The sequence below is a fragment of the Ambystoma mexicanum genome, chromosome 6q, assembly GCF_040938575.1.
Source record: "Ambystoma mexicanum isolate Mex_15411 chromosome 6q, UKY_AmexF1_1, whole genome shotgun sequence".
NCBI lineage: Eukaryota > Metazoa > Chordata > Amphibia > Caudata > Ambystomatidae > Ambystoma > Ambystoma mexicanum.
In genome coordinates, this window is record NC_090937.1 from 693,523,639 (window position 1) to 693,549,958 (window position 26,320).

Below are 26,320 nucleotides of genomic sequence, written 5' to 3' on the forward strand. Positions count from 1 at the left end.
ACAGTGGTATTCCTCTTGACTTATCGTTGACTGGGACAAAAGTGTACTCTTCATATGCTCCTTCCCCGGCTGCTTCCTGCTTTTCCCATGTTCCCCCTTGCTTTTAGGTGAGTATGGGAGCCTTGCTCGGGTATTCTTTTCGGTATGCGGTTTCTTCTTTCTCGGCTTTTGTAGGCTGGTTGCTGCCTGCTACTGACACAGACGGGGAGCTCTACTCGACCCCAGGTGTGATGGTCTCGGCGTTGTGTGGGCGCTCTGCTCACCATGATTCGCTCTTGGTCATGCCACCACCAGGTCCTGCACACCTCTCTCAGGCAGCGGTTTCCCCATTGCCATCCTCGCCGGCATATCACTTGTCAATCCTCTCTGGTTTGAGTCGCAGCTTGTCTCGACTCTGCCACTTCTTGGTGCAATCACGTTGGGGGGCTTCCCTGGCATCCAATACTCTCTCCTCGTCTCGGTTGAGTGCCAGACTCTTAAATAGACATCTACTTTAACGGTCAGTTTTGATTCAGCATTGCCTGCAGCCACATATACGGATGTTGCATTTTCCATCCCAGTAGGCAGTCCCATATACGCTGATAGTGTGGCTGATCCAAGGAGTTCCACACGGGAACTACAGTCCCTTGTCCCCTAAGGGGAGTCACTCCCTGTGAGGTCCCACTTGCCCATTACCCTAGGGGGGTATCGCGGAGCGGGCTCACCCCCATCCTCAAAAGGGGCAGCTCCCCATTGGGGAGAAGGGACGATTACCCTCGATTCATCACATGGGCCATATCACACACAGGTTTTCCAATGGTAGAACATTTTGCAAAATTAGAGGAGTTAATCTGGATTAAAATGTTCTCTTCCTTATTTACTGAAGGAGAAAATATTTTCCAGAATCGGTTTGCCCTGCATTTGCTATAGTGCACCACTTCCTAAAATAAGTTTAAAACAAGCCCTGTTTGCTCTTCTCTTCAAAGTTGTAAACGTGGCAAAAGGGAATTTTGTTCATTTTTTGGTACAGTGAAAGTTTTGTGATATGGTCTCATGATTCCCTCTTTGATTTTATGAAATATTGATAAGCCTGTCAGCTTGCTGGAAGTTAATCTTGCCACTGCTTCTGCCACCATCTCTGGTCTTTGCAGAATACAGGAGCCTACCGGCACCTAAATGTTTGACTGGTACTGTGGGTAAAAATATGTTCTTATGGATGGTTTGGTGAGTCAGAGGCACTCACTATCCTTTATATGGGGAAAACAGTGGTCTGGCTGCTGTTTGGTGTGATACCCAGAGGATGGAAAGAGTGGAATTCCCTGGGCTCTGTTCTTTCCCCGAGACACAACCATCCATTGTTCTTTGCTGAAATGTGGAGGCATGTTGAGCCACCGGACAGTGTTTGAAGAAAACCAAGATGGCACCCTAGGACCTGGTCATTTTTAAAGCATAACCCAAACATAATAAGAGAACATGTGTAGGTTCAAGTGTCCCTTACCCAATTAACCAATCTGAACCGAGAAACTAGGGAGGCTGTGAAAAGAACCAATTGGATGCCCGCTTATAGGAAAACCCACAGCCTCATGGTTATAAAAGAGGGTATAAGAAGCCATTTAGTGTCTTGGACTGGGAGGAGGTATACCTGCCTACCACTGATGACTGCATGGAGGGAAGACTGTTGCCTGACTCAAAGAAGCCTTGGAGAATTGCTTATCAGGAAAAGCTGAACGAATTCTGGTACTGAAACCATGGCAGAGGAGGAAAACCCCAACCGGGAGAAGGTGGAAGTGATGTTGGAGATTGTGAAACAAAGACTTTGGCATCTAAGGCCTTGGAAGGTGAGAGCTAGAGGAGGTGCCTGCTGGGAGACTGAGTCCAGTGGAAGCCAACTTAAATGGCCTGGAGAGGAGGACACTGGACAAAGCCTGAAGGAGAAATCTGTGACTTGTGACATCTGGGGTGAGAGCACACGGAGAAACATGCAACTTGGGATTAGAGTGCCCTGGTGAGAGAACGCGAGCATAAACCCGGGACTTGTGATAACCTAGTGGGAGGGAGCAGTTTGACCAGGTCAGTAAACTTACCTTTTCAAGAGGAGACGGGGATCCCTCTAAGCTTGGTGTGGGATACTTACCATGGTGGAAGCTAGAGCAATTCCTACCCCAGATGGTGAAAGTGTCTGTTTGGAGTGCACCCGTTCCTGTCCCCTCTGTGCCTGTATGAGCTTGGGCAGTGGTCACACTAGAAAGGGGAAAGAATTATTTGAGTATCGGTTTATAAGGAATCACCCGTGTAAAAAAAATAATTGCTAAATCACAAAGGAGGACTCCTCCTATCAACCTTTTTCAGAGTGCTTCCATCACTTGGTTATCTTTCAAGACGACCAGTCCTGTCCCTCATGTGCAGCACTGTCCCTAGAATGCGGTGGTGTGCTGCCTATCTAAAAGGGATAGGAAAAGACAGAAACCGTATTGAATTTTTTTTTCTCTAAAAAACTGTGTATTTCTACCCAAGAGCAACCCTTACTCCACGGTGATGAATATCTTTATTTCACAACAAAAAGGCCTACTGGCACAGGTAGTTAAATGGGAATTTTTCTTTTTAATTGACCTTCCTCAGAATATGTAGCCATCACAGTTTTAACCATTTTTACATTCCTATATCTTGTCTCTTTTTGGCTCGGGTATCTAAAAAATAGAAAAGGAGATCCCACACCAGCAAGGTCGACTGGTTTTAGCGACTTGTAAATGACGTCGCTTTCGTCAGGACTAACGTAATAGCTGCATGTTATTTTCGGGTTCGATTGAGCAAATTATTCACTCTGCATCTCAGTTAATTGATCAGCATGAATCTGTAAAGGGAGACCTTTTTTTATAACTTTCTATTTATTTTATTCAATTTCTAGACCAGTCACAGTCTTTAAGACTATTGTAAGGTGGGAAAACTCCAGTCAATGTTACCTTTCTTGTTGGGCATTATGGCAAATAGTTTTGTCCTTCGCAAGTTAAGGCTCTACAACTATGCATTATTGTATTTGTTTCTACAGTCAGCCTTATGTGTACTCTAGCACAAGGAATTGGCAACAGAGAAATGCTGGGTCCCCTTCATGTAATGTATAATGGTGCTGCTACTCATTTTATTTATTTATTGCTCGCTTGTTAGGCGCTTATACAGCAAGTAAAAACAGTTTCAAAGCGTCCAGTCAATGCTGTCAATGTTCCAAGAAAAATGTAGCAGATCTTGGAAGAAGTGTATTGTATTTTACCCCTGTTGAGAAGTACTACAACTTTCCCATATCATGTATCTGTGCTGCTAAGCTCTGGGATGCTCCTTTTAATTATAGAAGCCCCACTCACAAGTTTAGCCCCATTAAAAGTATGAATGTTAGAATTGGAAATGTCAGATTACAACCTCTAGTCTGTAATTTAATCTTAACAGTAGAAAGGAGAGCAGACAAACTAGTGAACTGGTTTGTGTTACTGCTGGACTACTATGTCTAATCAGTACAACTGAACCCAGCACCCCCTGTGCTCCCTCTCGTTTCCGCTCTCTCCCGCTCCTCGCTCCCTACTCTTGGATGCTCTTCCTCTCTGTACTACTCCAACTCTACCACTACTCAAATCCAACCTCCAGGCTCTCCTCCTTTCTGAAAAACCTGTTTCCTAGCACTCTACGCTACTGCAGCACCCTGTTTTCCTCTCCCACTAGCCTTCATGGACAACCATACAGCACTTTTCTGTCACCCCGCCATCCTTGATTCAGCACTTCCTCCACCATCCCGTTCCTATGTTATTCTGTCCTGTGCTCGTCCCTGGTTGATGTTTCCACCTTCCACTGAAACATCTGGTTTTAAAGTTGCATCCTCTCACCCGATTGTAAAGGGCCAATGTCTTACGTTCTTTTGTCAATGGTACATTTTGCAATCGTTTTGTGCTGAAAATGCATCGCTTTTTCTGCGATTATTATAAATAAATACTTTTGTTACAAAGTTTTTTATGCCTAATCAGCATTTTAGTAGTCTAGGTACTAAAGGCTTTTCCGAGAAATGGTGCATTTGTGCCCTGTTATGTATTGATGTATGGCTCTGACATCATATACACAGGCCAGTTGTAGAGCCCAAGTGCTTTAGTCCTGGAAGGCTTTAGTGTGCGTATGTACCTCTGTGCAAGATCCAGTTACTAACCAAGATGCTGAAATGCACTTGCACACTAAATTGTTAAAGACAATTAAAGACCGATCTTTTATAATGCTTAATGATAAATAACTTCAGACAAGAATTTGAGGTGCAGGGGAGAAAGACTCAGACTTGGTATCTAGGCTGGAATATACTATAGAACAGAAGAAATCCAAATCTTGGAAAGCTGCGTCCCCTGCACACTGTCAATGAGACAATAAGCCTAAGGAGATGTAAAAACAGGTCTCAATGGTTTCGAGAAGACTTTTCGTATATTTTACACACATACAGTGTATACAATTTTTAGAATGACAGTGATATGTAGTTCAATACATCCAAAGAATGACATACAATAATTCTGTTCGTTTTTAGAGGAAAAGATGTCTTCTCCTTTTTTATTATTTTCAGGTTGGCCCAACGCGTTTCGAGATTCATATTCTCTTCATCAGGGGCATAAATCTTCAATAATTCTTTCACTTTAATCTACAAATAATTAATCAAGCATTAATTACTTTTTACAAAAGGTCAAAAGAAAAATAATTAACCAAGTTGAATCACTTTTTATAGAAAACAGTCCAAAAAAAACAATTTATAAAGAGGGACATCCCCTTACAAGTTCCTCAATGAACCTGACCTTGCTTATGTACAATTGTTGAGAGTGCAATGATTTGATTCATGTTATACATTTGGTACCGAAATATTATGTCATGTGAGACCAAGATTTCTACATATTATGAACCTTTAATTTACATGGATATACTATCTTGAGACATAATAATGCCTAGAAATAATTTAAATAAAGAAATAGAGCCTGAATATAAAGTAGGGAAGAGGTGGGGAGAAGGAGAACTCGCCCTTCTTCCGGTAAGATAGTGGATTGAAGTACAGGGAGAGAGCAGTGGTTGCTGAAGGTAGTCTAGTGAGGAAGCTCCGTTCTCCTATGGGAGAATAAGAGCATAAGTGCCTGCAGTCCGTGTAGGCTTAAGAAATAGCTCTATGATGTGAAGGAGAACTTACTTTCAATTTAGATGATAGAAGAAGCAACAGTCCACGGCAGGATTAGCCGTTTAAACCATTAGTTTGTGGCAGTAGGCTGTTGCAGTTTGACATGCAACATAATACATTTTAGATTACTTCTTTTCACTTTTTTTCATAGACACATAGTGAATAGTGAGCCTTTATAACATTCTACTTTCACAGACCTTAACAGCGCGTGACAACAGTTATGTTATCACATCTCGTCTACTTACCTTCATATTGATTACATGGTGTCGGGTGACGTGTTATTGACGCCGCCCGCGCACACGCATCCTGATATTTCCTGACATTACGCCACTCGCGCGCGAGTGACGTCATGGTTGTTGTGACGCCGCTCGCGCATGCGCGAGTGGCGTCACGGCTCCATTATTGAGTATAAATAAACAGTCCGCGGCAGATGCGGTCGGAGAGCTGGGCTTCCTGACCGCAATCCTGCCGTGGACTGTTGCTTCTTCTATCATCTAAATTGAAAGTAATTCTCTTTCACATCATAGAGCTATTTCTTAAGCCTACACGGACTGCAGGCACTTATGCTCTTATTCTCCCATAGGAGAACGGAGATTCCTCACTAGACTACCGTCAGCAACCACTGCTCTCTCCCTGCACTTCAATCCACTATCTTACCGGAAGAAGGGTGAGTTCTCCTTCTCCCCACCTCTTCCCTACTTTATATTCAGGCTCTATTTCTTTATTTAAATTTTTTCTAGGCATTATTATGTCTCAAGATAGTATATCCATGTAAATTAAAGGTTCATAACGTGTAGAAATCTTGTTAAAACTACATTATTTTCAATCTTGGTCTCGCATGACATAATATTTCGGTATCAAATGTATAACATGAATCAAATCATTGCACTCTCAACAATTGTACATTAGCAAGGTCAGGTTCATTGAGGAACTTGTAAGGAGATGTCCCTCTTTATAAAGTGTTTTTTTTTACTGTTTTCTATAAAAAGTGATTCAACTTGGTTAATTATTTTTCTTTTGACCTTTTGTAAAAAGTAATTAATGCTTGATTAATTATTTGTAGATTAAAGTGAAAGAATTATTGAAGATTTATGCCCCTGATGAAGAGAATATGAATCTCGAACGCGTTGGGCCAACCTGAAAATAATAAAAAAGGAGAAGACATCTTTTCCTCCAAAAACTAACAGAATCATTGTATGTCATTCTTTGGATGTATTGAATTACATATCACTGTCATTCTAAAATTGTATACACTGTATGTGTGTAAAATATACAAAGTCTTCTCGAAACCATTCAGACCTGTTTTTACATCTCCTTAGGCTTATTGTCTCATTGACAGTGTGCAGGGGACGCAGCTTTCCAAGATTTGGATTTCTTCTGTTCTCAAGATCTAGTTACTCTCAATATGTACAGTACCAGTTCAGGTAGTCACAGTGGACATTATAGGTACAGACGGGTAAAGACCGGGACAGAGACCCACCGGCCATCCTTAGACACCCAGCTCAGGCCCCCAACTAACATTCATGGAACACTCACTCACAGACCCACTCAACATTCTCCTGAGCTGCCTATCATGCATACATCAACATTCCAACATCATGCACTCCTGGCCAGTGACAATACAAGACTTTCTCTGTGATTATTATAAATAAATACGTTTGTTACAAAAAATGTTTATGCCTAATCAGCATTTTAGTAGTCTCAGGGATGCACAACCATCTCACTGCTTGAGATGCAACCCATGCTCCCAACCTAGAGCCCTGCCTCAGCCTTCTCGTTGGCTTGATGACCACCTGGTCATGGTCGGGGCTTTGCCCGTAGAACTGCCTCAGTAAACACTGGGCACATGGATGGCAGTGGCCAGCGGCAAGTGGATGTTTCCCTGGCTTCTCTCAAACGGGTAGCAAGAGCCGGGCGTCCATCTTCTATTTCTTTTTCCGCAGGACAGTGCAGTAGGCAGAGGGGGGATGATGTTAGAAGAGGACATGGCCATGTGTCTGGAGGAGGGCTGGAATCGGCATATGAACACGCATCAGGGTTGTCAGAACAAGGGGCATGAGGGTTATGAGCTGGGTCTTGGGGGACTTAACTCCACCCTCTTTCCTGAGTAGGGCAGTTACAGGGGTCTTATCCGTCCCACTTCCCGGAGCCATAGTGAAGGGCTATCCAGTGCTTCATACAGTCCGAGATGAACAGTGTGATTGACTCCTAGAGCACAATGTGATCGACTCCTAGAGCCTCTTGTGGGCAATGCTGTCGGGTTTGATCTGCCAATCCATTCCGTGTGTAGCCACTTCCCTGTCCGAAGGGCAGAAGGGGAGGTTTGGAGGTTTTGATCACAAAATATGAGAATATCCTTAATCGGATGGTATCAGTAGTGAGTGCTTTTGTGCATTCTGGAGTAAACAAAATCTGCAAGAAACATCACATTTTGTCTAAATTCTTATTGCACAATATGCGAACAAATAGCAGCTCATTTGTGGTGTAGCTGTGTGTAAAATTGACAGTTGGGTGTTTTTAAAATACAGCTAACAATATACCTGTTTATTGGGGTTTGGGGGGGGGGGGGTTCAAGCCAGTTTGATTTAGCACCCTCCTTCCCCACATCCCAGAATGCTAGCTCCCCTTACACCCTTGAACACGCACATATCTAGGACTCCTTCGGCCGGTACATTTTCGCCTGCGGTAATGGCTCTTCTCTTTCCCTCCCTACACAGTTATCTATGCCTAAAGTGCCTCTAGCGCGCGCTAAAACTAAAGCGCCAGGTGTGCTATGAAGCAGCGTTGCATACGCCTGTGAAAGGCCAGCCATGTCAGTAATTCTTCTTCTTTTGACTGCAGGAAACCGAGTCCGATTATGACAACTGTGCTGTGTGTATAGAAGGATACAAGCCGAACGACGTGGTTCGGATCTTGCCCTGCCGGTAAGTTACTTTCACATCATTTCTTTCTTAGATTTTCCCCACAGGCGTGTTTTTTTTTCTTCTCTAAACCGGTTTCCTTTGATTCTACTCCAAGAGATACGAGTGGGAGAAAAGAAATCCCTGCGGTAGTGAAACTCCCCAGCAACAAGGAAGCCATCCGTGGGCAGGCAGCATCCATTTAAACAAAAGTCTGCTTGTACGTTCTGTCCTTAATAAGCATGCTGGAAGAATCATAATGAATGCAATAATTGAATTGAGGGAATGAAAACAAGCGAGGGCAGATCTGTATCTTTTTAGCAGGCCTTTTATTCGATTAAGTAGCAGACATGTGCCATTAGGAAAACAAATCCCGACCGCTCTTTAAGGCCGTCATTTTATTCGTGGTTGGCATCGGCAGTGTACGGTATTCGATGCAGTGCATGCTATGTAGGGAGAAGCCCATGCAGGCATGCGGGGCTAATGTCCCATGCTCCCATTTTGACCTATACATCAAGGCTTTAAGTGGGCAGGGGCTAGCCAGGGCTCATCCCCCTGCAGTCTCAGATATCGTTCTGAGGCGGGGACCTGCCAGGGCTCACTAATGTCCACTGGAAGCCCCGGCCACTAGAGGACAAGGTTTATTTTCTAAAGCCTGCTGCTCTTGCTCATGTGCGAGTGCTTCAGGCTTCAGAAAAAAAATGCTTTCAATCCATAATGGAGGCACCGGCACCTGCGAGGCATCCCTTCATTCAAGTGATGGCCGTGGTATGGCCCCACCATTATCGAAGAAAAGGTGTGGCTGCTGAGGCCTTTTTTTTTTTTTTCTAAAGCCTGAAGCTCCTGCTAGCTTCAGGCTGTAGGAAAATGTGCCTCGGCTTACAGTGGCCTCACCTTTTCTGCATTAATTGTGCTGGCGTCCCTTCCCAGGCATGATGCAAGCTGTTAGTAAATAAATGCTGAGATCAGCACCCTGACAGGTGCTGATATCTACAAAGGGCTGCCTGTAGTCCATTAACCTGGGGCTCCTCACGGGGGCATGGCCTAATGAGCTAGCATGTGAGATTAACACATCCCCACCGTCGCCCCACACTACACCATTAAGCCACGCACCCTTGATGAGACCCGGCTCCTTTTCCGGTGCCACTTAGGGCACTTGATACAAGTTGTGTTGTTTGTCCTCTTGTCACATTGCGGTATCCTGCAGGACTCAAAGGAAACCTTTCCAAATATACAAGACCCACATTTGAGAATCTTTGGTTCTTGGTAGTTCCTTCTGTGCTGAAAATGGTTGGCTCTGAAAAGCAAACGGCCTGTGTCAGAAAACGAATATCCGCACAATAGCTCTGCAGTGTTTATCCAGAGAACCTTTGCTCCATCATCAGTGGCTGATTTAGGGCCATTCGGAGGAAAAAATCAAAATATTCTTTGAGTCATTTTCTAATTTAGAGACATTTTCTCTCCACTACATATTTTTATTTTGGGCTATTCGGTGGCAGCGCCACCTAGAAGCCGTAAATATTGCATTGTAGTACAGATAGGGAGAAATGGCATATTTCGAGGGACGCAAAGCTTGTAGGTGCTGTTTGGTTATTTGCCCATCCATTGACCGCCCATGGCCTTGCTAATCCCTATGGCCATTTCCACCCAGATCTTTCCCGCCCAAAACACCTCCTCATGTTAACTCTCTGAAGTCGCTTTATTCAAGCCTTACTATCAAACTCTGCGCTCAAAGTGCCTTTCTGTTTTTTTTTTTTCAAAACAGCCTTTTGAGAGTTAATGTTAAAGGTATTTGCACCGTCACCAACGGAATTGGTCCCCAGGCGCTCAGGCAGATCTGTAAACAAGAAGGCAGGGGGGTTAATCGGGTGAAGAGGGAGTAGGAAAATGAGAAAGGTGATGTCCTGTTGGCAGCATCAGTTTGTTTTTCACTGTGCGCGGAGCTTGGATGTGAATATCGGATCGATGTGATTCTTCGTGGGCAGTTGGTGTGAGCTATGTGTTTGTTTGTTGCTGCGGTGTGGTGAAGTGCGAGCAGTTTGCCGTGCAAGAAGGTGGTTGTGTGGATTTTTGTGCGAGTTAAGTATGCAGATATTTGAGCTTTTGGGTTAGTGGGTTATGTCTCTTAGTCCTTATAATTCTTGTTCTATGGATTGGTTGTCATATGGAGTAGGCATATTCTTTCTCTTTTTCTTTCCTGTCCATCTAATTGTTAGGCGTCTACCAGGTTGAGGCATGCATTGTCCCCCACTCCGGTATTGGTGCTGTATGTTTACAATCACCGGCACCCTGCCTATCTATTTCCTGTTGGTGATCCATTGCTGCCTGTGTTTACTTTGTAGGCCGAGATGTAATTGACCGATCACCCTTACCTTTCCATTCCGATCTCTGTGATCGTTCTTTGGTATGATTCTAGCTTATCTATCTTTCATTTAGTAAGTTGATATGCCGTAGATTGTTCTTCCCTTACTTCAGTTGATGGGCGGTATTTTAGGGAGATGGGGACGCTCAGTTTCCTCTCTCAACATTGTTTCAGCCCCCATATGCACTCTTTCTAGTTATGGGGTGAAGAGCCAAGAGTTGAGGAGTTTTCTGAATAGGAGTTCTGAATAGGAGTTGATCTCTTGTGTTACGTATGTTCTTTGGTAGCTCGTTCCAGGTTTTTGGGGCGAGGTGAGAGAAAGAGGATCCTCTGAAAAGTTATTTTATTGTATGGTTTTGGTTCCATTCGGATGTCTCTGCTGGATCCGAGTGGCCTTGTTGGGCAGTGTACGTTTATTTTTTCTGTTAGGAACTCCTGCGCCTTGGCCATGGATTGCTGTGTGCGTTATGCAAATCGATTTGAACTTGATTCACAGTTTTATTGGTAGCCAGTGTAGCTTTTTGGGTGCTGGTGTGATGTGTTCTCTACGAGGCAGCTCGAGGAGCAGTCTGGCCGTCGAATTTTGTATGCATTGGATTTTTTAAAACATTTTTTAGAAGTTGTTCTGTCATTCACAGATATAGGCAATTGGCGTAGTCTACTCTGGACATGACGAGAGTGATGACGGTGAGTGTTTTGTTGGCGAATGACAGGAATGGTAGGATCCTCTTTACTGCTCGCAGGAGAAAGAAGCATTACTTGATTAGAGCATTTACTTGTGGCTCTAGAGTAAGTTTGTCCATAAGGACTCCCAGGTTTTTTTACAATCGACGATCGGGCTGGGGTGTACCAAGTTCTGTTGGCCAGGGGATGTAGTGGTTGTCTCCTCCACTTTTTGTGATTTGTGATGATCATTATTTCTGTTTTGCCCGAGTTGTGTTTGGGGTAGTTTGAGTTCATTCAGTTGTAGATTTCACCAAGGCAGCTCTCTAATGTTGTGTTTTCTTCTTGTGTGTTTTGTATTTTGTACATACAAAAATATTGCCATATTTTTGCAGCAATATTAAGGCATGGAACCTGCATGACACCCCTGCAACCCCGCATTATTTTTAAAGGAGCGGGAGACACCCCTGCAGCCCCCGCTCCCAAAAAACACCCAAATTATCCCCCCCAAAAATATTGCCTATGGCCGTTCCAGACGACCATATATACGGCGATATTTTGGGTGGGAATAATATGTACCTTGTGGTTGTAGTATCCTTTTCCAATGATCTTTGGGTTTATACCATATTGGCGTCACATTACACTGGAAAGCTCAGATGGATCTGAAAGTGTATATAGTGAGATCCTTGTGGGACCATGCTAAAATATTGGAAAATGTGGAGGGAAAAATGGTTGCCTGGGAGTTCAAACTAATTGTACAAATATACAACATTGTACCATTCAGATATTAAAAACCATACATTACCGAATTACATTTTATTTAAATGGTGCCTATAGTTGCATATTATTGAGGGTTTTCGGTGAGCAACATGCTTCGAGTTGAAGGCCCTGTCAACCTTTTGGAAATCAAGTGAAAGGGTTGGCCATGAAAAATGAATTGGCGGCTTTGCTCGACTGTAGCTGGAAAAGTCGGATGTCCTCCTCATCATCGAAAAGAACAAAGAGCGTTCGAGGACATAGCTTTTTTTTGTGCACATTGCTCAATTTAAATTACAATGGCCAGTTTTGATTTAATTTAATATGTCACAAATACAGAAGACATATTTCTGTACTCTGTAAATGAGAGAACCGCAATAGCAGAGATCGAGGTTATATATAGCTCAGACTCCATCTCGAAGTCTCGCACAGTACTGTCCCGCCATTAATTTGAAAAGTAAAACAAAGTAATTATCTAAGCACATCTGAACTCTTATTGTCGTGTAATATATGTGGTAAAAAAAATGTTAGCTTTCTGTACTAATATACTTGCATTTACTGTCCTACACCCACTAAGTGCAGGCGCACAAATCACCTACAATATGACACTGTGACCACCTGTCAGAAGTGACGCACGCAAGTCTTGTGAAATAAGCGTTTGTGGTTTGAGCACACATGTCGACATGTGCGAAACACAGAACGGCATGAAAGCCCTCCGGACTAAAGGAAGTCAGAGTGCTAACGTGTTCTGTCTGTTCTTTTCAGGCATCTTTTCCACAAGTCCTGTGTGGACCCCTGGCTGCTGGACCATCGCACCTGCCCGATGTGCAAAATGAACATCCTGAAGGCGCTTGGATTTCCGGTGAGCGCGCGACTTCACTGGCCCTTCCCCTTTCTTCTGAAATGTGAAAGTGTTTGTAATTGGTCTTTTTATGATGACATAAAAGTAAACTGCGCTGAACTTGCGAATGTACATGTGAATTATATCAACCTGGGGAAACCCAAGCAGCCACAACGCCTGCCACAAACGAAATTCCAAAATGTTACTCGAACATAACCACACACAATGTTGCTTGAGGGATATGGAACGGGAAGAAGAAACATAGGCGAGTACTATCGCCCATCCGTTTTATGCGTGTTTGATTTCGTATCACTCACTAGATGACAAAGGGCACGAAGCTAAAGATGGACGATAACCTGCCCTTTCTTGGCGTTTGCTGAAGTGGTGAATTGGGTATCCTTGTCTTTGCCCATGGGTGGAGTGGCCTAGTGGGAACTCGAGAGATTTCCCAGTAGGCCTCTCCACTTGTGCGTGATGAACTATTTGATTTACACGTTGTCTGATTGGCTTGCTAAAAATGTGTAGTATGGTGCCACTCGACAGGGCCTCCTTTGGTTCCCAGTCCACCCCTGTCTGTGGCGGCAGTGGTTTGGGCAGAGCCATGCTATCGCCTGGACCGACAAGACTCCGCTTCCGGTCTTCTCCTCTGTAACTGCGTGCAGGGCATCGCTGTAGTGCCGACATAACACGGGCATGGGCTCGGCACGTGCCTTATCGCTTGAAAAACCCAGTTGGCGTTGGGCCGTTGGCTAATGAATGCTTGCATCTGTCTGGAGTTGGATGTAATGTGACTGGTGGCAAGGGTTGCAATAGCGCAATGGCCACCGTCTTGAGCTATCCCTTCTCCTCATCCAGTTCTCCAACACTGCACCATTGTTTGCCATTTTTTTAATGCACCAAAGCTGTAAGCAGTATCTTTTCAAGCGTACAAGAAAAGAACTTATGTGACTGATGGCTAGATGAGGATATGAGGCTAGCGTTCTGTGGAAGCTGCTCCTGGGTAATCACCCCTCAGTAGATGTCTCCACTGGCCGACTGGATTTCGACAGATGGTGAAAGAAGGATTTCATTACATTTGCATTATGTTCATCTCATAAGGAGTGATGGCCCCAACAAAGAGTTAGTACACGGCTTTGCATAGAACGTATTCCTCGCTGTTTATAACGCTTTTTGCTAAAAAACAGTATTGGCTTCCGAGTGGGCTAGGCATTTGCCTGGCGCTGCCATTATGTCTCCACAGGGCCATACAATGGCATTAGCAGGCAAATGATGTTAACACCTGGGCCTAATATGGCAGTGCATGGCAAAAGGCCATATGCTCATCTAATGCCTTTAAAAGAGCCTAAACTATTGCCTTTGCCAATGCGTGTTTAAAAAAAAAAAATCTATTTTATTAAATTTTTAACAGGGGGATTTCAATGAATCCTATCCAAAAGCAAACACGCGCTTGTACTAATCTATTATTGCAAATACAAATGAATGTGCAAAAGACAAACAGTAGTTGTATTGACCTAGATCAAAATTCAACTATTCCTCATTGAATATCACCTCGAATTTGTCGGCTACATCAGTGAGCATTTTTAGTTTTGCTATTGGGTGGCGCTTTAGCACCACCCACAATTCTAAAACTATTGCATTGGGTTCAGCTAGGGAGAAATGGCATATGAGGAGGCACTCGAAGCATGTAGGTGTTGCTTGATCATCTACCGACCTATAGGCAGTCAATTCCTTTTCCATTCCCACCCTCGTCCTGCCCAAAACACACCCTCCTGGGATCTTTTTGAGCTTGCATTTTAGAGCCTTACCATCACAGTGTGTTCTCGTACTGCCTGCAAGTGTTTTTTCAAAGCAGTCTCCTGAGATAAATATGCTACTGGTGTAATAAAAAATGTCTAACCAGGTCTGCCTTCAGCCACTCATTTTATAAGCACTGTGTACCTTTCACTGAAAGGTTTTGGCTTCTGTATAAGTATTAGGCGTTGTTATAAAATGCTCATGCACTGCCACCATTCTGCAGCCGCTGCCATCGCTGGCCAGTTAATACAACTGCGGCAGTACCTGACAAATGGCTTTCTCATGTCTACACAAAAGCCAAAACGATTGGCATTACCAATGCTTGTTTTAAATAGTGTTAGCCTAGATGCTATGTTTGTGCGTGCTGCCTAGTGATCACAAAATGGGTTTCCATGTATTCACCAATCAGGGTATCCTGTTCTTTTCTGAAGCAAAGATCTACCACATTTTACACACCACCACGTTTAAAAAGGTGGACCATGCAGGGATTTCCAGCCTCTTGCCAGAACCAGTTTTTGCGGCTAATAGTAAATGATGAGTCATAGAATCAGCTTGCAAACCTGTTGCCAGATAAATGCTCTAGTCTACATGTCCAAGTATAACTGCGAGCGGACTCCATTGATTGAATGTATCTTAGCCAGTATTATTTTCCATAATATTTGGAATCTAGGGCAAAACGACCACATTTGGGCCACATTTTTAGACTTCCCATAATTCCTGCAGCAAACCGGTTGATGCACTGCTGATTATTTTACAATGCCTGAAAGTGTCAAATACCACTTTTAGCCTATTTGAAAACTGTCCCTTTTCGCGATACACCATGAGGATCTAGGTGCTGTTGTCCAGATGTGCAACCACAAGCCTGAATCTACTTGGGGTCAAAGTTCTTGCTTCAACCTATACATATAGAGTAGCTTCCTTGGAATGTCTCTATTTTCCAAAAGCTGATAAGAGCCTGGAAATCCTACCTTTCCTAATGTCCTCAATGGCAATGGCAGGCTCGTTTGTTTATTCCGCGCCAAGTGCTGTAATTGCGCCTTTTGCTCTCATCCATATTAAATGCACCTTTGCATTACTCATAGGCGAGTGGAGCATTCAGAAAATATAGCTGTAAAATAGTCTGTAGGCCCCTCTTTATCTATAGTGCATATTCATTTGCCCGAAGACCAGGGTCTGCCCCTGCTTTTCAGCCTGTGTAACTCCTAGTACCATCCCATTAGTTTAGAGTGGCTGATCTGGAATTTAACACGCCCCACCTGCCCCCTGAGGATTGGTCAGCTGGATCAAGAAATGGGAGCCGGGAGAGTGGGATTGTGGTGGCTCCTTGTTCGATCTTTCACCTCTTGGGCCGCCTCCTGGCCAATCAAGCAAGTGCAACATTGGAGTGGCCCATATGTAATTGTGGATGTTTGGCACTGCCATACTGCCTAACATTGGACACCTATAAATAACAATCCTAAGGATTCTGGTCTTGTATTAGCCCAGAATAAAACCAAATGTGTTGTGCTACAAAAAGTGTGTAAGGGGCCTAGGAATTCGCACAGGAACTGCTTGCATTAGATGCAAATTTCTAGGCATTATATTAATTTTGACTGCTATGATATGTCCCAACCAGGATATCTCTTGGTTCCCCCTCTTCCGCTAATTCCGTAAATAGGATTTGAGCATTGCTCTGGAGCTAAGAGTCAGGCTATATCAAGTTAATACCCAGATATAATCTATTCAGCCTGTGTATATGCCACTAGCCAACTCCTCCCTCATACTGCTCTCACTGTTCAGCCTATCTTGAAACTCTGGACCTTGCAACACATTGTTCCCTGATCTGAACCTTTTCCTTTAGTCAATGACATCCCTATTGTCCTGGGGAACTGTAAATGTCCTGAGCCTGCTGAAGTTAACTCCAACCTATCGGACCACTCCTTTTACCGCTCCACAGCCTGCATAGCCACTCGGATGGGAACTCTTTTTACCTGGTCTATCTCTGTACTTTCCCTTCCTCCTCTAACCTCTCTCCATCTGATCACTTCATTGTTCACATTAACATCTCGGTCCCTCCACCACATAATCCTCCTCACTTCAATGACTAAAAGGAACCTCGCTTGCTCCTTACCTTGTTGATGAGAAGACTTCTCTCCTGTGTCTCTCTCCTATTCATGCCTCTTTCATTGACCATGCTTTTTCTGACTTTCACTATGAACTTATGACTCACTTTGACAGACACTATCCTACATGCATATTTGCATTTTCCCGACCCCAATCATGTATCAACTCTGATATCTAGATGCTCGAAGTAAACATGGGTCATGACCTTTGACTGTTCAAATCATGAACCCCCACCACACTCCTATCCTACAAACATTCCCATGCTGCCCTCACCTCTGGACTCTTCCAAATCCTCCTAATTCACAAATCTAAACCTCTCCCTTTGGTATCACCCATGCAAACTTTCATTTACCCTCAAACCTTTGCTTACACTCCCCTAGCCAACAGCGATTGCCCTTTCCCTTTCTGCTAATGTCTTCACTTGCTACTTTTCCTCTAAAATCTCTAAAATATGTGACCCTTGCAGCATTCCTCTCTATCCCCCTCCTTCTGTTCACCACCTCTCCCCCTAATCTTTCTAATCTCAGCTACTTCTCCCATACCACTGCTACCAAATGTATGCCCATACTTGCAGCACCAATCCAGCTTGCGCTCCAATGTACTAGTTTGTCCCTCAAATGGTCTGATTTGGTCTCAATCCTAATAAGCCTCTCAGAATACTTTCACCTTTCTTTCGATTTCCTTTTTTTGTACTTTTTGTATTTGAGTTATACGGCGTAATTCCCTACGGACCGAGCAGAAACTGCATCTGGGCGCTATACTCTTCCCTTCCTCCTTCAAATCTGCAATTGTCCTACCCTCTTTGGCGGAACGTTTGAATCAGAAGAGGTTTTCTTCAACCAACCACCCAGTTTCTTTCCTTCCCCATTATTCATATGTCCTTCAGCGAGTTCTCTTCAACCGAATCATTAAGTACCTGAAGTATAATGGCCATGGAGATCCACTTCAATCTGGCTTGTGTATTAAACACTCCACAAAGACTACACACATGCATGTCTCCAACTTTCTCCCTGATGCTTACCACCAATACTCTCTTGTGTGCTCATCCTTTTATACCTCTCTGCCACTTCTGGCGTGATCCACTCTTGCCTCCTCACTCTCCATGTCCTTGGGTTTTTCACGCCTGCTCTCGCCTGAATTACCTCCTTCCTGGAAGGTTGCTCCTTTAAAATCTCCTGGAACTTGGAAAGCTCTAACCCCACCCATCTCCCTTTTGTTGTCCCCAAGTATTAGTCCTTGGAACTCTACTCTTTATCCTCTGTATCTCTTCCCTAGGAAGACTTATCTCATCCTTTGGCGTTCACTATAACCACTTTGCTGACAAACACTCACATCTTCTTCTCCTCTCCCTGCTTCACCCCAGCCATTTCGCAACAGTTTATCAACTGTTTCATAGCAAGCCGTCACTAGATTCCTCTCTACTGACTCATGCTGAAATCTAAAATAAAAAAAAAAAAAGAAATGGATGTCCTCATTCTCCCGGCTTTCAGCCCCATCCCCGACACCCCTGACATCTCTCTCTCTCCTATCTCTTTCCTGCCTTACCTTGCTCCCTTGCTCACAGCTTGCAACCTTACCATCTTCTTTGATAGTGACCTAAGACTAAAACAATTCATCCCTACCACCTCCTGCTGCTTGAATTAACCTTCCCAACATTCGGAAAATGGGGTTAATTTGTTACTCACTGCTCTACAAAAACTCTAATCCTCGCCCTCGTGCCCACAAAACTCACTTGTGCCTATGCCTTACCCTTCTTCTCTACTTACTTCTCTGTCTAGAGAACGTTCTCAACTTCATTACCTGCCCACTCTGCAGCCTACCTATGGCTGGCCACACATCTACCTACCAACACTCTGGTGGTTGGCTTTTATGCACAAGCGCTCCCTTTTCAAGTTGCTTTTCTTAGTCCCCAAAATGTTTTTATTCTATACCCCTTTTCACCTCTAATATATGTGGGGGTGGGAGGGTGAGTATAGTATATAATGAATATAGGGAGGATGCAGGGGCATATATATAAATGGGGTTAAAAGGGTGTCAAAATAAAGACATTTTGGGGGGGCACAGTAAAAACGTCGCAGTAATCTCATAGATCTGGTTCTCTTCACAGCTCGGCTTAAACTTCACTTACTTGCCAAAGAAGGGGCTCTCCCCTGCTTCCTCCCCCACCTGAACCCAGCACTCCCACCAGTCAAGTGCAATAATGTTGTTTTGTATAGTATTCTTTATGTTGAAACACTCCCACACCATCATCCCCTCCCTTCCTCCCAGGTTAATGTTCCCATTTTGAGACACATATTTGTTACACCAGGGGATAAAACGAACAAAATAAATGTATGTCCCACTTTGCTCATATGCTCGTAAACTGGCTCACCGCATGTTCTGTTCTTTGGGCTGTTGTACAGGCACCCTTCCGGAGACATTTCTAAATGTGTTATTGCAAACAATTACTGTTTGAAATTGACATCACTGTTCTTCACATAAATGCAAATCGTAGTGGCTACCAATCATTCCTTGCATGTACTCCAAACCCAAAAAATGAGCAAAGGGGAGTCACAGGGACTATGCCAGGATACCTCCCCTGATCCCTGGTGGCTTGACACCAAAAACAGAATCTGAGAGTTAACCCAACCCACATTAACACTTCATCTCTCCAGCATCTCGATATCATGAGATTATCCGAAGTGGTAGACAAAAAGGTGGGATGAAGGAGCAGCACTGACGCCTCGAACCCCCGGGCTGTAGAAAAGAAGGGAAATCTGCTTATTGCTATTGAGAAGCAATGGTAAATTGGAAATCCTCATGAAAGAGACGCCTACCTAGGGATAAGAGATGGCCCACTAAAAACCTAGTGGGTGACTCCCTTTGTTACACTGAGTCCATAGGCCATGGAACCTGCATGGACAGCACGAGGTGCGACAAAAATATGCAAGGACCTATCTCGATGGCACAAGGACACGCTATTGGGAACAATGTGGGACTGTAATCAGGTCTAGAGAGTCACAGTACAGAGCAAATATACCAGGACATCCGGAGTTAAAATGTAATCCAGCAGCAAATCCAAAGGGCAGACCACATTTGTAACTTGAGGGCCATAGAAATAATCCAGATCCAGACTCAATCCAAATGTAGTCCAGAATCAGGCAGGGGTCTAAGCAGGAGATCGGGCAGTAAAAGATGAGGCAAGATTCAGACTGACAAGGGGGGGGCAGAATCAAGGAACAAGGAGGAACAGGCACACGGAGGAACACATGGAGTAGAAGGTACAGGAGCAGAGAAAACAAAGATTGTAGGCAAGGGAACATGGAAGCGTGGGATCAAACACTCAGTGGAGTTATCAGACATTCTCTACCAGTATGGTTTGATCTGGAGCACCATAGCCATCTCCCTGCAGATTTTCTGTAGCGCCTTTTCAAGGGAAGTGTAGAAGCTAATAATTGGGCATGAGTTGTCACTAGCTATTACAGGAAGGGATGCAGAAAACCTGTTGGCCCCCGTTAGAACAATACATCTACCATCCATAGTGCTCTGTCAGGTGACGGGCATAACATATGGAGCGCTACATAGGCCTATCGGTCAGAGATTCATACAACCCTTGAGAAAAGCTGGGAAAATCAGGCCCAGCTGACCTTTCTGAATATGGTGTCGACTTGGGATCTATGCTTCAGACAGAGTCCAGGTGCATTTCTACAAAGAGTTTCCCCAAATAAAAAAGTTGCGGCACAAACTTTTCTCCAATTTGATGATGGCCCCATCTTGTGTACACAGACGGCTCAGTTTAATTACACTTCATTAAGTCTACCTGTGCAAGTGTCTATAGTCTGAAAAATGTTGTAGAAGGTCAGATCAAAACTTGATTGGTGAACACAAGTCATTATGAATGCTGGGTTTCCTGTTTTTTCCTCATGGCTATTGTGTATATGCATGAGCGTGTGTGCGTGTGTGCGTGTGTGTGCGTTCGCGCGTGCACGTGATTGTGTGTGTGTGTGTGTGCAAATATCGCCTAGTAAACCATTGACCATATATCCTTGAGTCCCCTGGTGTCTCTCCCATCCTTTCCCTCTGATAGCTGTGATGATTACCACTTTGGTTTGAGGGGCCAAATCAGCTCCAGTCACAAGGTTCTTGGAATTTTACCAGCAGTTGAAGTCAACACACATCTATTCTGGTGGGAATCGGTAGACCAGTAATACAATAGATGACTTACCAGGGGAATTTGCTGTAACTGTGCCATAGCCATGTGACCTGATCTTCCTTGTTAGACTTTCACTGAGGCTCTTGAAGATGCTTTAGACTTGCCGAGCAGATTGAACCCGGTTAACTTAAACTGTTGGGCAGGAACATGACTGGATATTCGGACGTTGATGAGGAATCTGTGTGCCTGCATTGAAAACACCTGACGTGGATCGGGTCACGCTTGCTTGCTCTTTGTACAAGAGCCCCACAAACCGAGCCAATATTTTTATGAACACCTAGAGGATGAAGACACACCGAAAAGGAGTTCTCCGAACTGAAAAGGCTTTTTCCTGATGGAAAATTGAAGGCCTTCCGAGAATTATCTAGAATTCGAATATGAAGTAGACATCCTCCAGTGGTATGGTGTTCAAACAATTCCCCCATCCCTCCATGCCCTCAGATCAGGGAAATCACAAGTTGTGGTCACTCTACCCATTATGTGTCCTGAAGTGACTTTTCTCCTGAAGTCCAAGACCATCCGAAAAGGGTTTCTTGACTAAAATCAGGGAAAATCTACAGACTACAACTACAAAATTAGTGCCTTGCCCAGTGGAGCTCGTACCTCCATTGCATTGAACAATGTATATTCCTTGAAGTGATTCAGAAAAAAGTCCAGAGTCTGGCCTTCAAAATAGACTTTCAAGACTTCCAGCCCCATGTATCGGGAACAGGAAATCCTGTGTGGAAGAGATGCTGGATGTGACCTATTATTGGTCGCTGGAACGAGGCGTAGGCATGAGTTGTGGGGGAGGTCAGTGTGAGGGACTGATCTTACCCTTGATCTCCTCCACTTGCCAACATTTTAGCTCTGGGTTGGGAAGAACAATTTGTTGCCCTGGATGTAAAGGAGTGGATTCTGCCTGAAAAGGTTAAAGGCAATCCTGACCGTCCTTGTAAGATACTTCCTGGAAATACTTCAACTATGATCTAAACGGGAAGGAACCAGAAGCGAAGTCCATGGAACGCTCCATTGCCATGCTGCCTCAGCCTTCACCTTGCACGTATGCATCTGTTCCGTTGCCACTAATAGTAGAGGCTTCAGAAGTAGCTGTACCTCTCGTATTATTGGGGTCGGGTCCGATATATAAAAGAACTACCTCTCACTGATATCCAGCAAATTGTGGCAGTTGTTACCCTCCTGAAGACCATATAGAGCACCTGTAAATCAAGTAAGGCCTGGACTGCATAACCTGAATATGCCCTGGACCTACTGTTTGATGGGCTTGATGGTAGAGTATGTGCTTTTTAAGGGAGCTTTCTGTTTTGTCATCTGCATCAGTTATTGTCCATTTGGGTCTCCAGTCTGAGTTTCGGCTTTCAGATTGCCAGACATTTTTTCATCAAACCCTTCGAGGTGTTGCCATTAGATGTGGAGGAGGCAGAGAATTCATAGGTAGAGCCGGGCGAGGGTGTTTGGCTTGGCTTGGCTCAAAGATGCCTACAAACAACCTATACCTGATAACCTGCCTCTGCACCACCCCCTTCCCCCACCCCCGCAACCCAAAACTCTTACCTTGCTTCACAAAACTGACAGATGTGAAACCGTGCGAGAAAATGATTTGCCCACAATCGCACATTTTAATTAAGTGGTGCAGTTAGAATTTGAGCTTCATCTGCTCTTTAGTTACTTGACCGCATATTTAGAAAAGACCAATTCTGTTTACAAAGATGACCTGAATCCGAAACAACTTACATTTTAAACCAACCTGAAAAATATTACACAAAAAGGATAGTAGGTTTTTTCAATATCCTGAATGGAACGTTACAATGACGGACTGACAAAAACCAAACGAGAGTTTTTAATTTATACTGTCAAGACTGAGACATAGAAACATATTAAGCCACATTAACTGCCCGATTTCCTCATGTGATGGACATTCTGTTTATTGTGCATGATGTGATTGTAACGTCAATAATTAATGTGTAGTTTCACAAAAAAGCAAACACTTTTTTGTCAAACTAGACAGTTTGACAAGCAACACTTCAAGTAAGCAAATACTCCACACCAACCACTAGATCCGTGGGTTAGGATTAGCATGTTCATCTAAAATTGATTCAGGTTGCAAAAATTCTGTTACAATAAGTAACATTTTGCCTACTTTGTGATTTTTTAAAAAAAATGTCTTGTAAGAAGGAACACATTGAATAGTTACCTGGAGCCGTGGGAGAGGCGGGGGTCTATCCGGTGAACGTGCCCCTCTCCAGTTCTCATCACCCAAAGGCTTGCTGCCGAAGAGAATGATTAATTCCCTGCACCCTGCTGTGTCTGCTGCGGTCCATTTCAAGAACTTCCTATTTAAATGGGCTGCTGATCACACACACACACGTTAAAGATTTGTGAGGCACCCTTGCCAGGGCCTCCTTAAGGAGGTGGGTAACACCATCCTCCTCCTTCTGATGTGGTCTCTGAAAAGAGTGTCGGAAAGTATTGCAAGGTTGCCCGGGAGCAAGTCCCTGTACTGCCTGTGGATTGCGGCAAGAGTTTCTTCTCCTTGCATGAGAAGGAGGACTTTGGCTCTCTTTTTAGCAGCCACTGGGCACAATCTTGAGTCGATCTCAAGCAAGCCTAATGACTGAGCCGGTCCAAGCTCTGTCTTGCTTGCGTAACTCTAAATACATTTTGTGTAAATAGCTTGGATAAAGGATGCTATAGTGCTATGCCACTATTCGGGTGACCGGTCATTGTAATCGGGGTGAATGAGAAGATTTTGTTTTTCATTTTTCATTTCTCTCCCCCAGATAGAGCAAAGAAATTCAGCCTTGCTCTCTCATGCAGAAGACTATCTTATCTCCCCTCCACCCCCCTAACCGGAAAATATAACCGCTCATTCAGATCCTAGTGCAGGCCAATAGATTATTCTAACTCGTGCAATCTAGGCCTGCAGTGGCACTGCTCCTTCCTTTAGATTGCCCCCAGGCTGCATAGCCATGGCCCATGGTTACCGCTATCCAAGGTGTATCACCCCTAGCCTGGGACGGCGCAACTGCATGGGCCGCCTGCCACATGAGGCTTATGCATGCAGCCTCAACTTTACCAATCTCTGCCTTAGAGAGAGGGAGAAAAAACGCAGGGACTGGCCGAGCTAACCAGTGGTATTAAGCGGTCAGGAGCCTGAGTGCAGAGGGTATTTGGCTTATTACTATATTTTTTTTGGTTAGGATCTATTCCAAAAAACACACTGCCTCTGAGAGAAGACTCACTTCCCCAAGTAATTACTACGACCAGGAGGAAGGAAGGGGGTAATGATACAAAACGCACAATAAGAAAAGCCTGTTTTCCAAGGGCATGGGTCTTTTTGCTATGATATGATAGGTTATTTATAACGCGCTTAATACCCAGAGGTTTCTAAGCGCGGACTCTGGGATCGAACATGTGGTGCTATGTGTCGTCTTGTTTCCAAGGCGAGCACGTTGCACCTGAGCTATCCTTTTTCATGTAGTGCAAGTGAGGCACGTTCTAAAGAGCTAGGATGTGGTCAGCCTTTGTATTTTGTGAAAGTGTAAACTCAAATGTCAGACGTACAGACTAGAAAGACGAATGCCTTCCGTCAAAAGATATTACAAATGTGTTGTAAAAACCAGTTGAAGTACTTCACTTGTATGGGGCACGCTGGAGCCATTGGTAATAAACCCCAACTCGTAGTTCATCCTTCTTATTCCTATTAGAATGCATTAAGTAATTAGTCGCCATCCCATCAGCCATACCCAGATCTGTCATCACATTCGCCCAGGATTTGTATGCATCAAAGCCAGCATGATGCCAGTCGGCTCACTCACTCTCCCCTACAAACCTACCACCAGGACCAAAAGAATGATGCCTAGGGAGCAAAAAAGATGTTGGCTTTTGTAATACTTGCACTGACCAAGAGGCTTGGTTCTCTTTGCTAACATTCACATTCATCTCCCCTCCAATTTCTTATAGCCAAACGCAGACTGCCTGGACGACATCCCTCCAGATTTCGAAGCATCCATTGGAGGACCACCAACCAACCAAATCACAGGAGCTAGTGACGTAACTGTGAACGAAAGCTCTGTGGTGCTGGATCCTGCCGTTCGTACAGTGGGGGTCCTACAGGTCATCCCGGATGCCGAGCCCGCCCCTCAGGCGGGGGAAGTCAACTTTACAACAAGCAGTAAGACCCTTCTTTAGGTTTGCATTACACACATGTGATACATGTTAAGTTAATATCTTCCTGATGTGCGTATTGTATTTGAATTGTTCACTGGGGTGCTATATTTACACAACCATTTATATCCCACATTTACATGATCCACAAGCTTATATTATGATATGACATGGCATTTATAACACGCCTATACACAAGTGTTTCAAGGCGCGACGAGGCAAGGAAGGGGGGAACAGAGGGAAGACTGACAGCGATCCTACTAGGCCAGATATCATTCAGATCGCGCAAGTGCATGGGAAGGATAGAGGGGGAAAGTCCATGGGGGAAAGGGGAGGGGAACAGTGCAGTACATGGGATAAGCGAATAAATAACAATCGTAAAGGTGAGGACAGCCGATGGAAAGTGCAAGAGTAAGTACCGGCATCAGGTATCAAGTGCTGGTAGTGGGACTGTAGGGATACAGAAAAGAGTCCCCAAGTGCGGTGATTGCCAGGACGGCAGTGCAGGTGTGCGACTGGCGGGGGAAGTGACCTGGGCCAGAGATCAGAGGGTGGCCAGGTAACCAGTACAGTTTCAGCCATGAGGTCAGCAGGGGAGAGGAGGAGAAAAAGCAGACGCAAAGAGAAAGGTTTGGAGGTGTTTCCGGAACCGGAGATGGTTCTCCTCAAGTTTCAGGGAGGCAGGGAGGCTGTTCCAGAGGGAGGCCCCAGCTGACGAAAGAGATCTACCACCAACTCGTTTCTTGGAGAAGCGACTGACCCCGAGGGAGATGGAGGCGGATGAGCGAAGGGCTCGGGAAGGAAGATATTTAGGAAGAGAGAGTTGAAGGTATTGAAGCCCCGGAAGGCCTTGTGTACAATGCATAGTTTTTTTTTTTTTAACTTAATCCTCGCAGCCACTGGGAGCCAGTGTAGTGATTTCAGTCCTGGAGAGATACGATCCCTGGGCTTCAGGCCAAGGACAAGTCTTGCAGTCCTGGTCTGGATGCGTTGCAGAGGGCAGAGAGTAGAGGCAGGCAGATTTAGAAAGAGGCTGTTGCAGTAGTCCAGCCTAGAGAGAACCAGAGCTCTGGAGATAGTGAGCTTCTGGGGGAAGGAGAGGAAAGGGAGAATACCTCTGAGGAGGTGCAGCTGGTAGTGTGACTTCTTAGAGACGTCAGAGATGTGAGGAGAGAAGGAAAGTGAGAGTCGAAGATGACCCCGAGGTGCTTAGCCTCGCAGGTGGGAGCAGGAAGAGGGCCGAGAGAAGCCGGCCAGAGAGAGACAGTAAAGGAAGAAGTGGTTGTGCCGATGACGAGAATCTGTCTTACTGGGATTAAGGCAGAGGTCATTGGCAGCACACCACTCCTGGATAGCAGATAGACAGTCAGTGATGAGAGACGGG

General features: G+C 44.6%; 1 protein-coding gene across 1 annotated transcript in view; it reads left to right on the plus strand.

The window, feature by feature from the left end:
- The window catches only part of RNF150 (ring finger protein 150), a 682,925-nt gene that overhangs the window by 567,586 nt on the left and 89,019 nt on the right, over positions 1–26,320 (plus strand). Inside the window, exons 4-6 of the mRNA XM_069631193.1 lie at positions 8,000–8,082; positions 12,605–12,701; positions 24,733–24,943. Coding sequence (XP_069487294.1) covers positions 8,000–8,082; positions 12,605–12,701; positions 24,733–24,943 — 391 coding nt within the window. The remainder of the gene's footprint in view (positions 1–7,999; positions 8,083–12,604; positions 12,702–24,732; positions 24,944–26,320) is intronic.